Raw genomic sequence first — 20,626 nt, 5'->3', positions numbered from 1 at the left:
GCCTCCTGCCTCCAGCCCTCCCCCTCCCCTTTCTCCTCTGCGTTGGGAGAGAGACCATCGTAAACTGCAAATGGCATTCAGAGCCCTAGGGGCTCCCCACCGCCCTTAGGATGGTGTCAGGCTCCCCACCATGGTTTTCCAGGTCCTGCCACCCAGAGGGCCCCTGTAACACTGACCTCTCCCCCGCACACACACCCTTTCCCACCTCTGCACCAAGGCCTCTCACCCTCAGCACTCCTGACATTTGGGGTCACATAACTCTTCGTGGGGGGGCCGTCCTTGCATCGCAGCATGCTCAGCTGTACCCCTGCCCATGTGCGTTAGATGCCAGTAGCACATACCCCCAGTTGTGTCCACCAAAATGATCTCCAGACACAGCCAAATGTCCCCGGGGCGGGGCGCGGGGGAGGGCAAAACGTCCCCAGGTGAGAGCCCCTGCTCTAGACCTTTGCGCATGAAAGGCCCTTCTCCTTTCCTTTCACTCGCACCTGGCTTCCCCTCATCATCACACTGAAATTCGACTCAGCTGCATCCACTCCCAGACGGCTCCCTGGCTCCCCCAGGCCGGTCTAGGACAGCCTCCGCAGACCTTCCCACCCTCACACTTCCCTGTGCACCGTCAGCCACTGCTCCCATCACGCTGCATTCCACCGATCTGTTGACGTGCTGTCACCCTCTTTGGAAGGTGGGCTCTTCAGGAGCCACCTTCTCCAGGGCGTGGAAGCACTGACCCCACGGACCTGCAGAGGCACAACAGGGCGGCGAGCTGGGAGACCACCCAGGTGGGAGCGATGGCTTCTGACCAGAGGCAGAAGAGGCTCTGTGCGGAGAAGCAGAGACACAGCGGCAGAAAGACGGGGTGGGGTGTGGGGGGCAGAAAGACGGTGGGGGGGTGGCAGCTCCTTCCGGGTGCAGGGCCTTGCAGGGAACAGATGGACAAGGGTGACGAGATGGGGACATCAAGATGAGGCTGGGAGGTGGCGTGGCTGGAGCCCAGCGTGGGGCCTGTGGGAGAGAAAACTGGAGGCCAGGTCGTGAAGACCCCTGCATGTGTTCTGCAGCCCAAGATGTATTCAGCAGGATGTGAAATTGAAAAAAAAAAAGTTTGGGAAATGCTTTATTAGCAGTTAAACAGGTTTCTTTACTGAGGGACTTCTCAGAGCCTTTAATATGCTCACAGGCTGGGTGAATCTTTACAAGGGAGAGACCCGGCGAGCAGTGCTGCCCACAGGTAATTGTCCACAGAGGTGTTTTTTTTCCCAGAGCCTCTCGAATGGTCAGTGTTCCACATTCTACCCTTTGGAAAATGCCGCCTGGAGCCGAGACACATGAGCTGCACCTTGAGGAGTGGGTACAAGGTGAGGACTACCTGGGTTTGGGGACAGGGGTCCTGGGGGTCGTTCGAAGGCCCCAGAGCCAGTGCTGGGGCTTCAGCCACGTGGCTCCTCTCCCAGCGCTCGCTCCCCAGCACCCGGGGTATCCGCAGCGCTGAGAAGTAACACAGGCTCCTGGGAGAGTGACTGCAGGAAGGACTAGGAAGGCAGCGCAACACTTATTATTGGAAAACAGTCAACCCACGGGACCGCTTCGAACACCTTCCCCATGCCCCTGGGCCATAACATATGCTGTGGTTTAAATTTTTTTAATTGAGGAGTACTTAAGGAAAAAATGCTGGCAAGCTCTGAGGCACCTGTGAAAAGGTCTGAGCTGCCGGGGAGGCTGGGCCCCACCCCTCCAGGAGACAGAGGCAGCGCTGAGCAGGGGTAGGGAGGGGCCCCGACTGGGGTCTGTGAGAAGAGGCTTCTGGTCAAGGTCGGCCGGCGGGGGGAGAGGGAAATGGCCCCTGCAGCAGCCCTTGGATAGGCCAAGCGAGGCAGCAAGGCCAGGCAAAGGCACAACCTCATCCTTACCACGGATCCTGGCCAGGCCAGCAGATGCGCGGGGACGGGTGGTGGACACAGTGCAGCACAGGGGCAAAGCCAGAGGCTCTGGGATCACCGCGACCTGGGCTCAACTCCCAGCTGTTGCCTGGGACAGTGACAGCACCTCCTGAGGCTCCGTGTCAGCGCAAGACGGAGCCAACAGAATCACATCACACGGTGACAGCAAGACTAGGTGAGACCGTGCCTGCACACACTGGGTCCTCAGTATATGTTAGTTGCCACTGTTTGAGGGGGAACCCCAGCAGGTGGGCAGCCCGAAAGGGGGGCGCAGATGGAGAACTGGACGGACAAAGCTGAGCCACTGTAGAAACCACCTTGGCCGAGGGCAGCAAGAGTCTATCAGCTGCGCGGCCGTAGCAGGTCACTCCCTGCTCTGGGCCCCAGCAGCCACCTGTAAACAGGGCTGTCTATCCACCTCTCATCTCATGAAGGCCGGAACCGTCACAGATAGTGTCTAGTTGGTGTCTGGCTTGCTTTAGGTGCTCAGCACTGAGCTGTTCTCTTCCCCCGGGGGTGTTTACGCCCCTCAGGCCTGTTATGCCCGGAGTGGACTCCCTGTGTCAAGTGGTGACCAGGAGACCGAAAACATCCCTGCAGCCTCTCAACAGGTCAGCGGCTGCGACTGCGGGCAAAGGGGGACCCTGCTCAGACACGTCTCCTCCTTGACCATTTTCAACTTAAAGACTTTCAGGCCCGTACCTGGAACAAAGCGAGGCCACGCAGCCTGGTGGCCCTGCAGATGGAGAGGGCAGCCAGATGTGCCCAGGGCTACGCCTTGTGCAGAGCGAGCCAGCCCTGTCCAGCGTCTGGAGGAGTTTATGAACATGAATCCACTCGCTTCTGAAAAGTGCAAAGGCCCTGGGGTTGCCTGCCATTCCATTAAGAGGTGTGTATGATTACGACGGCAGCAGAAGCAGAAAAGGGAAGCAACTGGGGGTGGTGTCTCAGCAGGAGCAGGGGAAAGGGACACGGAGACGTCTGTGGGGTGAGGCTGGGCTGGCCGCCAGCAGGCGATGTAGGCGAGCACACCTTCTCCGGAGCAAGGCTCAGTGTGGCATGAGCGGTCCTCGTCACGCACTCAGGCCCCTGGGACCTCCCTAACATCCCAGGGGGCAGCGAGGGTGTGAGGTGGGAGCAGAGCTGCCAAGGACCTGTGACCCCTGCTGAGAACGACAAGGTGACTCAAGGGACTTCCGTGCTGTGTGAATAAAATATATAAGACTGTGCAGAGGGGCTTCCCTGGCGGCGCAGTGGTTGAGAATCCGCCTGCCAATGCCAGGGACACGGGTTCGAGCCCTGGTCTGGGAAGATCCCACATGCTGCGGAGCAACTACGCCCGTGAGCCACAACTACTGAGCCTGCGCGTCTGGAGCCCGTGCTCCGCAACAAGAGAGGCCGTGACAGTGAGAGGCCCGCGTACTGCGATGAAGAGTGGCCCCCGCTCGCAACAACTAGAGAAAGCCCTCGCACAGAAACGAAGAACCAACACGGCCAAAAATAATTTTTTTCTTTAAAATGAAGCTTTAAAAAACAAAACAACAACAAAAAAACTGTGCAGAAACCATCCATATGTACAGGGAGAGGAGGAGGCCTGGCTGTAAACTCGGAAGGAGCTACTGTGGGTTTAATCCCCTCGTGTCACCCTGGATGCCTTCAGCAGGGGCCTTCAGCAGCCCACCTGCTACTGGAGGAGCTGGTGTGTGTGAGCTGGACTCCTTGTGTCCACAGTCCCGCCTCTGACTCCTGAGTGGAACTCAAGCTGAGGAGCCGCAGTATCCATGTTTAACTGCATCCAGCGCCCGTGCCACCATGAGTGCACACAGGCCACGGGGGTGACCCCAGTCCTGAGGCCCTTGAGCGTCCTCCAGAACACTTCAGAATACGCTGCATCCTGCTGTGTGTTCAGCTGACTTTGCCTCTGCCGGCGCAGCTTCAGCCAGCCCCTTTCCTTCCCATCAGCCCTGGCCCCTTCCCGTCATGCTGACCTCTCAGAGCCACCCCTGCTGTGCCCTTTCTTCTGGGCACTCTGATCCCTGCCTCAGCCGAGCCTCCACCTGTCCTGCCACAAACGCCTGGGTGTGAACAGTGGGAAGTATGAGGGCCCCTGGAGGGGACTGGGCCCCCAAGAAGCAGGCCTCCTCACCCCAGGCCTGGGGTGGCCTGGACCACTGCCTTGGCCTGGCCAGGCTTGGGTGCCTCTGGAGGAGGATGAGAATTCTGGATCTGGAGACCAATGGCACCACCGGCTGGGCACTCCTCACATGGCCTGGCACAAACCTGGGGGCCCATATTCCTCCTGCTTTGGGGTTTGGGCAGCCTCTTACCTTTGGGGTGAGGTACTTGGTCATAATTTCCTTCCCTTTTTCTCCCAGTTTTTCATCCGGAGTAACTTCATATTCTGCCTAAAACAGAAGAAGGAAAAGAACAATAATAGATTTGTTCACGACCTTCTCATAGTTGTAGAACCTTAGAGGCCCCTGGAGAAGACACCCTGGAGGTCACATGATCAATCCCCTCCTTCTACAGGGCAGGGACTGAGGCCCAGAGAGGGGAGGAGCCCTGACGTCCAGTCCAGCCTACGCTGCTCCACCGTGGACACATGCTCAGAACTGGGGCGGCACATAAGAATCACGGGGGAGCCAACGATGGTGCTCGGGCCCCGCCCCATGCCCATGGAGTCAGACCCTCTGGCGATGGAGGCCGGGCACCCAGGCAGCTGGGGTTGAGAACCACTGGCTTACGAAAATCAAAGGAAGCTGCTGGAAAGTAACTGGAGCCACCAACCTGGAAGATCCTCGAGAGGGGCTGCTGAGGTCACACACCTTACAAGCCGTGTGACCTTGGACTGTTTCCTCAACCTCTATGAAGTGCAGATGGAAAAAGCACTTACGTGTAGGGTGATTGTGCAGAGAGAACGTGACAGAGACGGGCACATAATAAATACTCATTGTAATGACTACACCTTGCAAGAGAAGACAATAATATGCATTCCGTAGCTTTTACAGCTTTTCAGTTTACAAAGGGAACATACAGAGATATTTCAAATGCTCTTATATGAACCTAAAAAGAGCCCAGGTAGTGACACAGGAGGGCAGGGGCTGCTGTCATACCCCTTCATCTGCAAACAAAGAGCAGAAGGTTCAGCAGAGTCGCCCAGGGTCACTGGGAGGTGGGCGGGGGCGGGGGGCAGGGGCGGGGGGCTGCAGCGAGGCGGCAGGGCTGGGACTTGGACCTCCAAGCCCAGACCTCTTTCTCAACAACACCAAGGAATTTAGGACCCTGATGGCTGGCCAAGCCAGTGGGACCCGAGCCCTGAAGAAAGAAGTGAGGCCTCAAAAGACAAACTGTGTTATCTTCCTTGACCCGAGAGAGGCTCCTTCACTGGCATCTGACCCACTTGCTAAGTGGGTAAAAGGCCTCCTCGAGTTAAGGAAGAGCTTGGGTGAGTTTACCTTTCTCATTTAAACAAGGGAACTAATTGCAAATTGTTTATAACCATTTCAAAATCCACCACCCAAGGACTTTTCAGCCTCCGTCCAAAAGTACAGCTATTTCAAAAGAGACAGGAAATGACATCAGCACAGCGGGACTGAAACTCCTTCCCCAGCCACCTCGCTGTGAAGTCAGACCCCAACCTCCACCCCCCACCCCCTGGCCTGGTTCAAAGCAACCTCTCAATCCAGTGTCTAGGGTCCAATTTCTCCCCAGGCCAGCCCGGAAGACCCTCCCGGGCTGGAGCTGCAACTCTAAAGGGGCTGAGGGTTCTAGAGTACAACTGCCCCCCTATTTTCCAGTGGGGAGAAGAGAAGCTCCCAGTGTCCAGCCACCCTGGAAACCCCTCCTGGTGGTCTGGCGCTATGGGAATTTACCCAGACTGCTTTGCAGGGCCCAGGCCACAGGCAAATGCCCAACTACCTTTTGGGGGTAACTCAATCCCATGCAGAACCCTGGATTTGCACTGTCCCAAAACACATCTGTGAAGGAGGCTCTATCTAACCAAATGGAGGCCTAAGGCTCACTAATCAGCCTCAATAACCAGCTGAAAATATTATTGCTCTGGGTACTAAAACCCACGTTAAAAAAATAACATCCCTTTCAGGTCAGCTCCCTCCCAGCAGAGGCCCGGCTGGGCAGCTGGGCGCCACAGTTCCACAGGGCGGCAGCTGGGAGCACGCGGGGACAGGCATCCCCGGCCCGGCATCAAAAGGCCTTTCTTTGAGAGTCCATGTCAGGTCGCCACCACTTGAAGAGCATTTGTGTTGGGAGGCAGAAAACCAACAGAAGGCTTCCAGCTGGGCTTTCCACACCGATTAAGTCACCTGGAGTGACAGGCCAAGTCTCCACAGTGACCCCCGAGAGGGGCTCATGGGGGACCCGTCCTGAGAGGCCACCTACAGAGAAAAAGCACCATGGCAGCTCGGCTGGGCAGAGCTCAGGCCAATCACACAACCAGAGGCGGGGGACCACCCGGGAACCCGCTGCTACGGGAACACCCTTGCCCAGGTAGTCGGCCAAAGCTGCTGAAATCAGCTTCAACCAGAAAACATAGACAGCAAATAAGAGGCTGGGCTGGGCCAGCAGCCTAGAATTTTACTATTAGAGTGGGCTCTGGAAGCGGCAGTCCGACAATGACTTCAACGAACAGAGAGGTGAACCACATGCCAGGATGCCCCCGTGACCTCCATCCGTGAGAATTCCCTCCAACCAGGGTGGGTGGTGGGCTTGTCCCCTCCTCCCAACAGAGGGGACACACACTGTCCTCCCTGCCGTGTTGCCCATCTGAAACCTTCTCCTGCCCAGAGCTCAACCCTAACAGCCAGAGCGCCAAAGAGCTCCTGTGCCAGTCCACGCGGAGGGTATTTCTCTTCCCCAGATACATCCATGGTGCCAACGGAGGCAGGCATTTAATGAGCCTTCTCTTTGCACGGTGATTTATGCCAAACACAGGAATGGCCTTTGGGGAGGAGATGCTGTAACACAAAGAGCAGAATACTACGTTGAGTTTAAGGCGAAAAGAATTATTTACGTATCTGTACTTGCCAAAGAGTATAAACATCTGTGTACATCCTAGTTTACAAACCTAATATTTCATTCTCTCTCTTGGCTGGCTCTAATTGCATCATCCATCTCAGAAAATGCTAATAAAAATATGTCCTCTATTAAAACACATTTCCCTCAGATGAGTTTTTAAAAACATGAAGACTGCAAACGGGTACAAGGGGCCCTGCCACGTTTTCACAGAAGCCGGCACTGCTTTTACAGAGCAGAGTCTGAGCTGAATTCCTCTCGGCCTCTGACCAACTTGAGATGTCACCTCCTCGTCCCGGGAGCCCTTCTCCTGCCCTGGCAGGAAGATGAAATCAGAGAGGCTGAGGTCTCGCCACCTCCGGCTTCTGTAATTACCGATGTGGTCAGCTTTTCCAGAGTCCTCGCGGCAGGGACAAGTGACACGCCCGGCTGGCAGGGCTGCTCCCCATGGCTCTTTCTGGAGAAACACCCGGCTCCTCCCACCTTGGCCTCAGCGTCTTGCTGGTGCCCGACCATGGGGGTGGGGGTCTCCGTTTGCCCCTCTGGAGTCACTCCCCACCCCGCGGGCTCCCTCGCCGCCTGGGCACCCGGGTTCCTGGACCCCCTTCTGAAGACCCAGCTCCTGCAGCTGCCTTCTCCCACTCCTTCCTGTATCGGCCCCTTCCCCTGTCCCTGCAGAGCGCAGGTGTGTACATCAGCCAGTGCTGCTTTCCCCGCTCTGCCCAGCACTCTGTCAACCGTCCTCATTAAACTTTAGTTCATTCACACATGAGCGAGCCATCCATCTCCGGCCAGGCCCCTCACTGATGCCTGAACAATCCTTCAGATGGCTGGCATCGCCTGCCCCCTCCCAGCCCCCCAGCGAGAATGAAGAAGCACTGCAGATGGGGGTGTCCCCCCGGGGCCCCAGCATCAGATGGGCCTGGTCAGTTCCACAGCCTGTGCCCACCTGGGCAGACAGAGTGTTCTCTGGTCTCTGGCCGCCATGTGAGGAGCCCTCGGGCCTGGGTCAGGAAGGGATTCCATGGCCCAGGTTTCAATGGGATGGGCCCAGAGAAAGACGGGAGGAAGGAGAGGACCCCTGGCCACGCGGGGTACAGACAGAATGGTAGGAGTGACCCCAAGGTGGCGGCACCACGGCCACCAGCTTGAGAGACATATCTTGGCGGAGGCAAACTCAGAAAAGAAGTTAGGAGGAAAGGGTGCTGACCCTCTCTCGGGGCAGGGGTCGGGGGGAGGTGACAGATTTACCAGCTGCTGTCAGAGAGCACAGAGGGGCTGTGCTCTCACCTGCTGTGTGCCCATCATTCAGAGAGCCTCCGCCCGGAGTGGCTCTGTGCCACCCCCGCACCGCCCAGCTGGTCCTCCTCCTGCAGCCCCTGGAGTTATTTCTCTGTCCTTACTCCCTCCTGCGCTCATAAGGCCACCGTGCAAAGGTCTTTGGCTCTCCCTGTTATTCTTTCAATTCTAAGTGAAAAGAATCCCAACCTAGCCTAATTCAGGCAAAACCGTAATCTCTGGGCTCCTGGAATCCAAGGATGGGTTGAACAACCAAATTGTGGGGAAAATGGAAATGCAGCCTGGCCCAGAGCACCAGGAACCAGGGACATGAGCACTTCTGGAACCCACTCTCACCGGGGTATGTGTGTGTGTGTGTGTGTGTGTGTGTGTGTGTCTGTGTCTGTGTGTGTGTGTGTGTGTCTGTGTGTGTTGGCCTCATTCTCCCTCAGTGCTGCCTGGCTTGCTCCAGTGGTACGAAACCCAGCAGCCAGGTTTTTTTTATTCTAAGCCTCCTCTACCAGAGAAGGACTTCCCCTCAAATCTATAAACCCCAGAGAAAGGACTCATTGATCTGCACTGGCTCACAGACTCATCCCTGCTCCAATCAGCTGTGGTTTTCAGGCGACAGCATTAAGAACATGGCAGCTTCTACGAGAGCCATGTTGTCTGGGAGTACAGGTGGGACACCCAGGAGACTGGACAATCCCACAGATGTCCAGTATATGAACCTACTTTTTTACAAGTGGTACTTTTTCAAGATGACCCTGCTCCCAGGCTTTACCAACTGCTCTGAGGGTCTTTATGTCCACCTGAAGAATGATTACCACCCTCCACCCTCCCTCTTTTGGGAGATCACAGCAGTGATAGAAAGACAAAAATAAATACTGGGTATGATTCAAAAATAAGAGAAACAGAATATTTAGTTCCACTGGTGAGGCATTTCAATTCATTTTACAACAAAATTCCAGGATAACCGGACATATCTGAAACCAGGTGATAGCCCACTAATTTCACATGCCATAGTTCTGGGCTAGAGTGACTTTTAGCATTTCCTGATATGAGACTCCATCTGTAGTCCATTTGTAGTCATATTTGTAGTTGCCAGTCTCCAAAATGCACACTTTAATAATCCTCACATCCTGATATTCATGTTCTTGAGAAGGCTCTTTCCATACTGAATAGAGGGCTAACCCACGTAACCACTACAGTATCAGGGATATGGCAGTATGGAACCTCTGAGTCCAGGTTATAAAAGACACTGCAGCTTCTACCATTCTCTCTTGGATCACGTGCTCTGGGGAAAGCCAGCCATGTTGTGAGGACACTCAAGCAGTCCATGGAGAGGCTCACATGGAAGACAGCTGAGGCCTCCAGCCAACATCCAGCACCAACCTGCCAGCCATGTGTGCAAGCCTGGAAACAGATCAAGCTTTCAGATGACTGCAGCCCCAGCCAGTATCTTGAGGTAACCTTTAGAGAGACCATAAGCCAGTAGCACCTCAGTTAACCACTTCCAAATCCTTGACCCATAGAAACTATGAGATGATAAATGTTTATTGTTGCTTCAAGCTGTTAAGTTTTAGGTAATTTCTTACCCAGCAATAGATAACAAATACTTGACAGGTGTCTGAACTTATAGTTAGTATCTCTTAGTTCATTAAAAAATGCTCTTTCTTTCTTTTTCAATCTTGCATTTAATCAGAAAGCAAGCTCCATGAGGGCAGGAACTTACTTCTCCTGCTCACTCTGTAGTTTCCAACTGCTAGAACAGAGTGTGACACATTGGAGACATCTCATAAATGTGTGTTGAGTAAATCTGGTTGAGTATCTGCCAAACCTCCCCTAATCCCAAAGAGAAGAGACCTGAAAACTTTAAGTTGCACCCATGCTTGGGGACGGGAGGGTTTCAAATGAGCTGAGATGCCATCAAGGCTCCCAGAAAACAATTTAGAGAAGAAGTACATCAGTCTTTAAGAGGTCCATGGCCAGACCCTATTGGCCTGTGGAGGTTGACATGAGCCTGGAAGCCCTTCCAATCCCCTGACCCGCTAGGCAAATCTTCTTGGCCCTCCAGAAGCCAAATCTACTCAAGGCCTTGACTTGGGTCACTGACTCCATTTCCCTGGAAGGGAGGGCAATGGGGGAGTCCTTCTCAGGCTCCCAGAAGCTGCTCGACAACCAAGACTAAGGGCCGAATTGCCCCTGCAGTCTGATGAATGATGCACAAACAGTTCTGCTGCCCCCAAATCACCCAGGCCCCATTTTAAAACAGCCGATGCCTTCTGCTTGACTCGAGAAACTCCGTCTTTAGGACTGTGCAGGGGAGCAGCCTTTCCTGGGGGCTACGTCAGAGCCGATGAAGACTGGTTAGCTTTAAAAAACTCCACTTGGTAGAAATTCGGCACAGAGGTGGGAACGGTGTGTATGGCTGTGACTGAGCCAGGGGCACTGGAGCGGCATGCAGCACCAAGGATGCCGCCACCTCCTCCCTCCTCGGAGTTCCAGTCAGGATGGAAGAAAAAAGGTATTTTAGACGAGCATTGCGCCAGCCCTGGAAAACTCAGTAAAGTCTTCATGCGTAAAAGAGGTGTTCCAAAGCCTGTTCATTTGACACGTCAGGATGGGCAATGAAAGGCCTTGCTAATTCCCAGAGATGCAGACAAAAACGCGAGGGGATGGGGTGAGCCTCTCGTGAGGGGCGGCAGCGTTAAGGCATATGTAAGGAGCATTTGACGCGTCGACACAGGGAGCCAGACTCACATTTCCTTTCCAAAAGAGAGATCTTGGTACAGGCCCAGCAAAAGAGAACGTCTGCAGGACCAGAATGAAAATAGGCATCCACTGGATTTTTTTTCCTTCTTCTTTTCAAACTGACTATAAACGTCTAATAAGACACGTGGCTGGAAAATTCCACTGGCTCCTGGGTTTAGCCTTGCCCTGCCCTGCCTCATCGACTCTCCAGACGGGTCCCAAAGCTGCCGATGCCTCATCTTTTCCAAATGGGGAGGAGCCTTTGTCCAGGGCTCAGACTTTGATCCTCAGCTCCTCCATCCACGTTCACCTCCTTGGTGAGCTCATCCAGCCCGTGGCTCTAAGTACCAGCTACATGCTGACAACTCCCAATCTGCTATTTCCAGCCCAGACCACTCTCACAAACTCCGGATTCTGACATCCACCTCCGCATGGACATCTCCACTGGGCCATCTGGTAGATGTCGGAAGCTGAGTGTGCCCCAGGTGAAGATCCTGACCTCCCCACAAACAAACCTCCCACAGCCCTACCCTCATTCCATCCTTCCACTGGTTCAGGTCAACACTTTGAAGTCATCACCAACTCTTCTCTCTCACCCCCAGGGCATCAGAAAATACTGTGAGCTCTGGTTCAAAACATGCCCCCAATCCTACCACTTGTCACCACGGCCGGCTGCTTCCACCCTGGCTTGAGCAACTACCCGCTCTCACCCATCAGAGCTCCCCACTCTGACCCTTGCCCCCCCATAGCCTTTTCCCAACACAGGAGCCAGAGGGATCCTTTAAAAACCTAAATCAGACCATGGCATTGCTCTGCTCAAAACCCTCCAGTGGCTCCCCTGCTTCACTCAAAGTCAGAGTTCTCTAATGGCACAAGGTCTTGGATGGTTGTCACCTCTCCTAGACCCCTCTGCCCTGGCTCCCTCCACTCCAGCCATGGACACAAGCTCCCAGTGAGTCCTGAGCATTGATCACCTGTCAGGTTCAGTGTTGTGAGGATTCAGAGATGATGAGCTATGTCTGTGCCACCCAGAGACTTGCAGTTAGTGGAGGAGAAAGGCACACAAATAGAGCCCTACTGGCTACATTCATCAGGCGTCTGTGACATGCCGGACGCTGCCCTGAGTGGCGCGAACTCATTCAATCTCTCCTCAACACGTCCACCACCATCAGGTACAACTATGGCCCCACTTACAGGTGAGATATGGGGCACAGAGGGGTCAAGCACCTGCCCACGGTCTCCCTGGCAGCTGAGGTGGCGCCAGCATTGCCTCAAGGTCTGTCTCAGGGTCCTGCACACCCCCCCCACGATGCGCCATTCTGCCAGCACCGCGCAGTAATGAGGCTCAGGTGTGTGAGGCTCAGGTGTGTGTCGAGGCCCGGAGCAGAGGGCACGTGGGGAGAAAGGGCGGATGGGGAAGGCTTCTGAGAGCAGAGTGCAGGGGGATGAGCTGGCACTCACCAGGCAGAGGGGGCCCGGGAGGCATTTCGAGTAGTGAGAGGGAGGGAGTCAGGGCTGAGAGGCTTTAACCAGCCTGGCCAGTCAAAGCCTGGGTGGGCAGGGGCCTGCTGGTGGAAGGTCTAGGAGGGCAGCCTCAGAGCTTGGACTTTGCTCTGGATGTCAGTGTTTCCCAACTCTGGACATACACACAGTACAGTCCTGAGAGATGTGAAAACTGCCAATGTCTGCTACAAACAGTGGCCAGTCCAGTGGGAGGTGATGAACACCCCTAGTGCCAAACTGTAGTCTCTAAGTACCATTGCCCAGTAAAAGGAACCAGGGCTTCTTGGAGAAATGACAAACTCTAGGTGGAGGGCAGGAAACAAACAAGATGAGCCCGGAACACTGCATCACACCAGACAGCAAGGAGGCTGCCAATGACCACTGGGGTCCTCTCAAGGGCCCAAAAGCCAACCTGAAGGGCTCCACAGACCAACAATGAAACCATGGAGCACCAATGCATCAAAATGCCCCATGTTTATCATTGGAGGATGCCAGTGAACCAATTTGGTACTTTGAAAACATAAACATGGGGAAAGAATCAAGCAATTCCTATATGAACTTTACCATCGGGTAACCAAACAGTAATTGAAAGGAAGTGTTTCCCAGTTAGCAAATGAAGAAGGAATGACAGAATGTCGCCATGTCACAACCCCTAATTAATCAATAGATTTGGGTATTGAATATCAATGGCTGCTGCCATCTCAAAAAGACAGACACCAAATATTATAAGTCCCCTAGCAGGGACTTCCCTGGTGGCACAGTGGTTACGAATCTATCTTCCGATGCAGGGGACACGGGTTGGATCCCTGGTCTGGGAACTAAGATCCTACATGCGGCGGGGCAACTAAGCCCGCGTGCCGCAACTAGAGAGAAGCCAGCGCACCGCAACGAGGAGCCCACACACCACAATGAAGGATCCTGTGTGCCGCAGCTAAGACCCGACACAGGCAAAAACAAAATAAATAAATATTTTTTAAAAAGTCCCCTAGCAGAAGAGCCTGAAACCACTTATGAAGTCAGTCCCCTACCACCACCAGATTGAAACTAAATCTGACCAAGTTTCTAGATTCCATGAGCAATTTACAAGAAATACAGAGGAACTTATTAAACGACACATGGGGGTGAGAACACAACATTCAGGCTGTGGGACACTCTTGGAGATGGTTATAAACTGTTAAGACATGCATTTACAAAAAGCATGAGAATATCAGAAATTTGAACGCTGATGCTATCTGATTATTAACACTGATTATGTGATGAGAGTAACAAATTATTTTCTTTAGCTGTGATAATGGTATTGTGGTTTTTTGGTTGAAGAGCCGTCATCATTTAGATATACGTGCTGACACGTTCACAGATAAAATGACATAAGTGAGGTCAGCTGCAAAATGTGCCAGAGGGGAGGATGTGGGTGAAACAAGGTTGGCCTTGAATCCATAATTGTTGGAGCAGGGTGCATGGGGGTTCATTCTGCTATTCTGTAGACTTTTACTTTTTATAGTTTGAAATTTTCCATAATAAAACGTTATGAAAATACCAGGCCCCATCCCCAGAGATTGAAATTAATGAGTCTGGGCTTCAGCTCAGGCATTAGTATCTTTTTTAAGGCTCCCCAGGTGTTTCTACTGCTCAGCTGAGGTTGAGATCTATGGTGATCACTTGTATGCGTCATGCGAGAGCCTGCGTGGAGACCAGGAGAGAGGTTGTAGAGGGAAGGGAACTGGGCTAGGAGGAGTCAGGAGCCAGGCACATGGTCCTTGATCCGGTTGGGTGAGGAATGACGAGAGGGAGGGGTCAAGAACAATGCAAAGATTTCGGGGATGGGTGATGGAGGGGTGCTGGTCACTGGAATAGGGAACATGTCAGGGCTGGTAGCCGTGGGGAGCTGGGGGAGGGTGCTGAGTTTGTTAAGGATGTGCTGACTTCAAGGGGCCCATGTGACTTCCGGTGGAGAAGTTCAGGGGACAGTTTGGCCAGTGGGTCTAGAAAGCCACCTTGAGACCCTGAAGAAGACACAGAAAGTTGGGCCCCATAGGGCTGTCCCCCACACCAAGCTGGAGGTCAGGATGGCTGCAGCCAATGATGGCATTAGGGCCTCTAGGAAACAACAGCACCTTGGTGCCCTGCCTTGGAAAGGGGGGGCCCAAATGACCCCATTCCTTTCACGACTGACCGTGATTCATCTTTCACCTCCCCACTCCTTGTCTACCTTCCTTGGACAGACACCCAAAGAGCAGTAGGCCAGGCTGAGGTGCCCTGTCCTCCCAAGCAAGTGTTGAGGAACTCCTGTGTGTTCCTACGTCCTGTCCTAAAAGCCCACACAGATCAATCAGCATTTGTTTTTTGGTTTTTTTTTAAAATTGAAGTATAGGCGATTTACGTTTCAGGTATATAGCAAAATGATTCAGTTATATATATGCACACATATTCTTTTTCAGATTCTTTTCCATTATAGGTTATTACAAGATATTAAATATAGTTCCCTGTGCTATACAGTAGGTCCTTGTTGTTTATCTGTTTTATATATAGTACTGTGTATCTGTTAATCCCAAATTCCCAATTTATCCCTTCCCCTCCCTTTCCCCTTCGGTAACCTTAAGTTTGTTTTCTATGTCTGCAAGTCTATTTTTGTTTTGTAAATAAGTTCATTTGTATTATTTTTTTTACATTCCACATATAAGCGATATCATATGATATTTGTCTTTCTCTGACCTACTTCACTTAGTATGATCATCTCTAGGTCCATCCATGTTGCTGCAAATGGCATGATTTCATTCTTTTTTATGTGTGAGTAATATAGCATTTGTTAAACAAATGAACGACCAGTACATCTGAAGGAAGTCCCCGTGGTGTCAGTCACCGCTGTGTATGCCAGCAGCCAGCGCAGCGCAGCCAGCAGCTGTCAGATTGCCTTGAAATGGCCAACACATGTTCCTCCCACAAACGTTTACTGAATGCCTGTATGGGCTGGGCACAATGCCAGGCAGAGGTGACCTGGAAGCCCAGGGCCCTGGCCTCAGGGAGCTTGCATTCTAGTGGGGAAGCAGACAGTAAACAAGCACACAAAGAAACACAAGCCTTGGAATTTTAGAAAACGGGTTCTCAGCCAGAAGAAGGGGCCTGGGAATCCAACACCTGGGGGTGTTGGGAAAACCACCCAGCTTCCTAGGTACTACTTCACAATAACCCAGGCTCCCAGAATCAGAGAACTGACAGAACCTCGTGTTAAAGCAGCGGCAGCGGAGGCCCAGAGTGGGAGGTGGCCCCGCACGGTCGTGCAGCAAGTGGTGACCTGGAGACAAGTCTGCGTGGTGACCTGGAGACAAGTCTGCACTGGCAGTCTCTTAAGCAACAAGTTTATTCTGCATCCACGTAAGCCACGTGGTCTATCTTTTCCTTTGGACAAAAACGATCGCTGATCACAAAGGACCAAAGGGCTCTTCCCCCCAGCGAAGGGACTTACCACTGAGTCCAGGAACTGAATGTAAGACTCCAGCCCAGGTCTGGTTTCGCAGAACTGCCGGAAAAGCAGCCTCCCAATTGGCTGCTTGTCACATAAACTGCAGTAATCTCTCTCTAGAGGTAAGAAAAGAAGAATACGGTGAGACCCCAGAAAGGGCCAGACAGAGCCATCAACCCACACCTGGGTTCTTGCCTCAGATAGATGGAGCAAGGTGATTGGCAAACTCTCAGGACCCTTTATCCACCTCCAGGCTCTGCAGACTCAGAAGAGTCAAGGTAAGTGTAGAAAGAGGAGCCAGTTATGACCTTGCCTCTACTCCCCAGCCCACTCCCTTTCCAGTGTCCTGATTTCTGTACAGAGATGCTAGCAGCTCTGGGGACTAAGGCTCTGCCCCTGACTGCCTGATCCGCATGTCACGTTCCGTGGTTACAGGGACTGGATAAGGGTGGTGGGCATGTAACCCAAGCTAGTAAAATCAGCACGAACCACAGACGTCGCCTGGGCACGCTAAGCCAAGGTGCTCCCTCTTCCTCTGGTACTGGGGTGCATGGGTGTGAGGCCAGGGTCTGCTGCAGTGTTCTTGACACTGCACAACAAGCTGCTGTGAGGATAAGGTTGACATACAGAGGAAGTCAGAGCTGGGAAAATTATGAGCAGGTGCTCTGGTGAAGTTACGAACCTCTGGGTCGCACTATGCCTGCAGCCCAAACCACATCTGAAAGGCTTATTTATGAGCATTATTTAGGGCAATTTGAAAAAACTTTAAAATGACTTGTAATTCAAATATTCTAATGAATACAGTAAACAAAATTTCGTATTTGCCCAATTGGAGCAAAGCCCAGTCTTAGAATGCTTCAAACTATGAAAACCCTGTATTTTCCAGCTGAGGAGCTAGAGGCACAGAGACAGGATGTGACCAGACCTCAGCCACTCAGTAGCCAAGAGAGTTCTGAAGAGGAAATAACAGGTCAAGACTCAAAGCACAGAGGCCTAGAGACCAGGGTTCTAGCCAATGACTTGCTGTGTGACTTCAAGCAACACACTTGCCCTCTCTGGGCCTTACTCTTCCTCTCGATAATGAAGATGCATGTTGGAGGTAAGATGGGAGGGACCCTTCTGGTTCTTCCTGCAATGACTCTGCAAGAGGCTTTCTCTGGGCAGAAAGATGCTCAAAGGTCTGGCTGAGACTTGTTGCCTCAGACCCTCCAGAGCACTGAAAATTAGCCCTTTGATTTTGTGGCTGCACCAGGAAAACTCAGGTGACTTCGTGGGGAAACCAGGAAGACGGTGAGGTAGACCTCAGTTAGAAGAGCTACCTGGGAGGATGGAATGACTGTATCCTTGCCAACTGTAGAGGAGCCAGGAACCGCCCCCTGGAGATATGGAAAACAACAAGGAGACAGGAACAGAACCATCATGCCCACTCATTTTCATACCCAAAGAGTTTATCCACAGAGGTACAGCCATTACTTGTAGGGAGGGTGGTGGCTGTGAGCAAGGGCTCTGGAGCTAAACCCAGATTCAGATCCCAGCCTCACTACTCACTGGCTGTGCCCCAGGGCAACTGACCTGACACATTATCCCTCAGTTTCCTCATCTGTAAACTGGGAGCAGTCATCGTACTATCTCTTAGGAGCAGTGAGAGCCTGGCACAAAGGAATTGCTTAATAAACACCATCTGTTATCATCGTGGAAGTGGGGATTTTGGTCTGTTCCATCTCCCTTCCTTTGGGGAACCTCCTCTCTGTGAGTCTGTAAAATACCATCATAGGGTCCTAAGGGAGCAACTCCTCCCAAGCCCCAGGGATGGGCACGTGACTCAGTCCTGGCCAATCAGAGCCCTCTGTTTCATGGCCACAATGATCGGTTCAGGGCATGTGACCCAGGGGGCCTTGGAGTCCTTCCAGGGTTTTTGGTAGAACTTCCAGAAAAGACACTTGTTCCTCTCTGGGATGACAAGGCCTTAGGACTGGTCAGCCAAGAGTCGTCACAACTGTCTTTCCCACCAGCAAGAGCCCATATGGAGAATGAAGCCAGTGCAAGGGAAGGACAGCTGAGTGAGGAAGAGAAGCCTGGAGCTGTAAATATCACAGGAGTGCCCGAAAGGCAGCCTACTGAGGCCCGCCCAGCGCCTGCACCTTTAGCCATCTGTCTTTGCTTAAGCCAGTAGGTGTTGGGTTTTTGTCTCTTGCAACTGAAAGAACAACTGACTGGGGCTGGAGAGTTTTAGAGCCCATTTCTCCTTTCATGGGTAAACTGCTTGAGGGCAAGAATGGTTTTTGTAGGAATCCACCAGTTCTAAGTACACCTTGTATCAGAAGGCACTCACAAATTTCTCATTCTCTCTTGAGAGGATACTTTGGTCAAGTGGATGAGCCACCTTGCAAGTCTCCCCTCGGCCCGCTCCTCAGCTGGTTTGGGGGCTGAAACTAGCCTTGAACTATTGCCTTAACTCAGCTTACCTTTCCATGCACAGATTGTTCGGGAATAGCCACTCCAACAAACATTTAACTCACCTCATCGTGTGCCAGGATTGGTGGGGGTCGGGAGTGGGGGGAATGGGACATGGTCCCAGCCCTCAGCGATCTTGGATTCTGTTGGAAAGGGTGTGTGGGGGGGTGAGCAGACAAGATCCCAAGTGACAGTAATAAAATGTCAAGTTATCATCAGCCACAGAAGGGAGTCTGGGTTGGAGGAAGCCAGGAGGGTGACAGGTCTGGAGTCCGCACCTGTTAGCACGATGCCCTACAGACACAGCCTGCGTTCTCACCACCTCCCACTCAGCCTGATCCCCCAAGGAGAGGAAAACAAACTTCCCTGTCCCTCCCCAGTCAGCTGAGCTTCCCCAGCACAAACACAGAACAAAGGAAATTACCTTGTGTGAAACTCCCATTTTATTCAATTATGGCAGAGCGCCACATTGCTTATGTGATTTGAGCAAGGGGCCCTCCCCATTTCCAAAAGCAATTATGAGATTTCATGTACCATATTGTGATTCCTCAAGGGTTCATCTGACAGGATTTTTTCTCTCCATATGGCGTGTGCTGTCAGTATGGAAACAAAGCCGTTATAAACTCACAGCACAGTAAACACCATGTGATTCCAACACAAGCTGTCAGCACCTCAGTTCTGTGCCTCTCCCAGCTGTACAGAGGATCCCAGGCAAGAAAGCCATGCGTTGGAAGCCCAGGAAGAAAGAAGAGGGTCAGTAATCATCTATTTGGATGTTTTCTCAGCTTTAAATAAAGATAAATGGGCTTATCCTCTGAGGAAGCACCACCACCACTAAAATCAAAGTGCAAAGTCTGCAATTCCTTTAGAAATGGAGAACGAGGCCACAGAAGGAAGAATGTGAATTTGGGATTTGATCAAGGTGACAGGAAAAGGCACAGATTCAAAGTTCTTAATGTGTCAAGGGCAAGTCCGAGGGGCAGGTCACTTCGGGAAAGTCAGAGGACACTGAAATTGAAAGCACAAGTTGCTCTGTAATACATCTTCAGAGCAGATCCTTTCTAGTCGGTTTCTAAGGAAGCCAGCCATGCTGTAGAAATACAGCTTGGAAGTGCCCTGCCCACAGCCCGTCTCCCAAGGGTGTCCTGTTTGGGTTAGTGGGGAGGAGTACCCAACACAGAGGGGCAGGGCTCTCCCTGTCTCTGAATCTCTCTCTCAGGCTGGGAGGCTCCTGGGATGCTGTGTACACAGGCACACATGCACGGTCTACACACAAACATACACACCAGCTCTTCTGAATGTGAAAATCCTGCTTCTGGCCACGTCCTTCATTGATCTTTCCTTCCAAGCCAGAAAGAGTCTGTCGTTATGTAAGATATGAGGGGCATCAGGCTCCCTGCCCCCAAAGTATTCACCAATCATCAAATCATTCTAGCCTTATTCTTTTGGATCCTTCATTCATTCAACAAACTCTGTTCCAAGGTCTCTTGCTTTTTGATACTAGAAGGTTCCTTCAATTTTCAGACTCTCTTATTGAATTGAACACCTGGGGGGGTGTGTGGATGAGTGGGTGGGAGGAGACACACCTCATACCCACTGGCAGGTTAATGATCCAGAAACAGGCTTGGAGTTAACAGCTGGCGGTCAGCTGAGACCAAGAATAGGGATGTGGTCTTTGTGATGTGACATTTGACCTCGGCTGCAGTAACATTGGTCTGGTGGACACAAAACTGAAGCATGTCCAGAGGAAGGTGATGGAAAAGGGGGTCCAGAAAGCCCATTATAAGCTCTGAACTTATAGTGCCCTGGATCAAGGGGCAGGCTGCGCCAGGGAGGGGTAGGGCCCACCAGCACCCAGGAGGATGGGGGGCAGATGTGCTGGAGAGGCAGCTGGGCTCAGACAGGAAAAGGCTGGACTCCAAGGCCAAGGAGACTGGAATGGATTCACTGTCCCACTGGGGCATCAATGATTTTAGAGCACAAATGATTCAAGTGCAGTGCATGGGAAGGTGGACAAAAATGGGGTGGGAGCCACGAGCCTGAGACATTTACGGAGGAGGTCACTAGTTTGGGAGCCATTCCCACCTGTGGTTCAAGCCCTGGCCTTTGGGCAGGGAGGGCGCAGCCCCTGTGGTTGTGATCCTGCTTTGGTGAGAAGCCGAACTGAATTGGCTTTAAGGAAACCACATGTCTTTTGCTTCTTCGA

At 52.5% G+C, this 20,626-nt stretch overlaps 1 protein-coding gene across 7 annotated transcripts in view; it reads right to left on the bottom strand.

Annotated features, from left to right (window-relative positions):
- The window catches only part of GRK5 (G protein-coupled receptor kinase 5), a 224,016-nt gene that overhangs the window by 51,391 nt on the left and 151,999 nt on the right, over window positions 1-20,626 (bottom strand). For 2 of the 7 annotated variants that reach the window (XM_089898229.1, XM_030759299.2), the window contains exons 3-5: window positions 17,286-17,342; window positions 15,970-16,082; window positions 4,268-4,345 (exon numbers count right to left, since the gene is read on the bottom strand). In XM_089898229.1, the coding sequence (XP_089754355.1) occupies window positions 4,268-4,345; window positions 15,970-16,082; window positions 17,286-17,342 (248 nt within the window). Of the gene's footprint in view, window positions 1-4,267; window positions 4,346-15,969; window positions 16,083-17,285; window positions 17,343-18,485; window positions 18,564-18,954; window positions 19,014-20,626 lie in introns of all 7 variants that reach the window. The other 5 variants (XM_089898230.1, XM_089898231.1, XM_089898232.1 and 2 more) reach the window with 5 other exon arrangements.

This window comes from Delphinapterus leucas, chromosome 16 (assembly GCF_059928025.1).
Source record: "Delphinapterus leucas isolate spDelLeu-1000000601 "Yukka" chromosome 16, BTC_Dleu_Yukka2, whole genome shotgun sequence".
Lineage (NCBI taxonomy): Eukaryota > Metazoa > Chordata > Mammalia > Artiodactyla > Monodontidae > Delphinapterus > Delphinapterus leucas.
The sequence above is the reverse complement of the archived record's forward strand: the minus strand, read 5'-3'. Positions and strand labels throughout refer to the sequence as shown.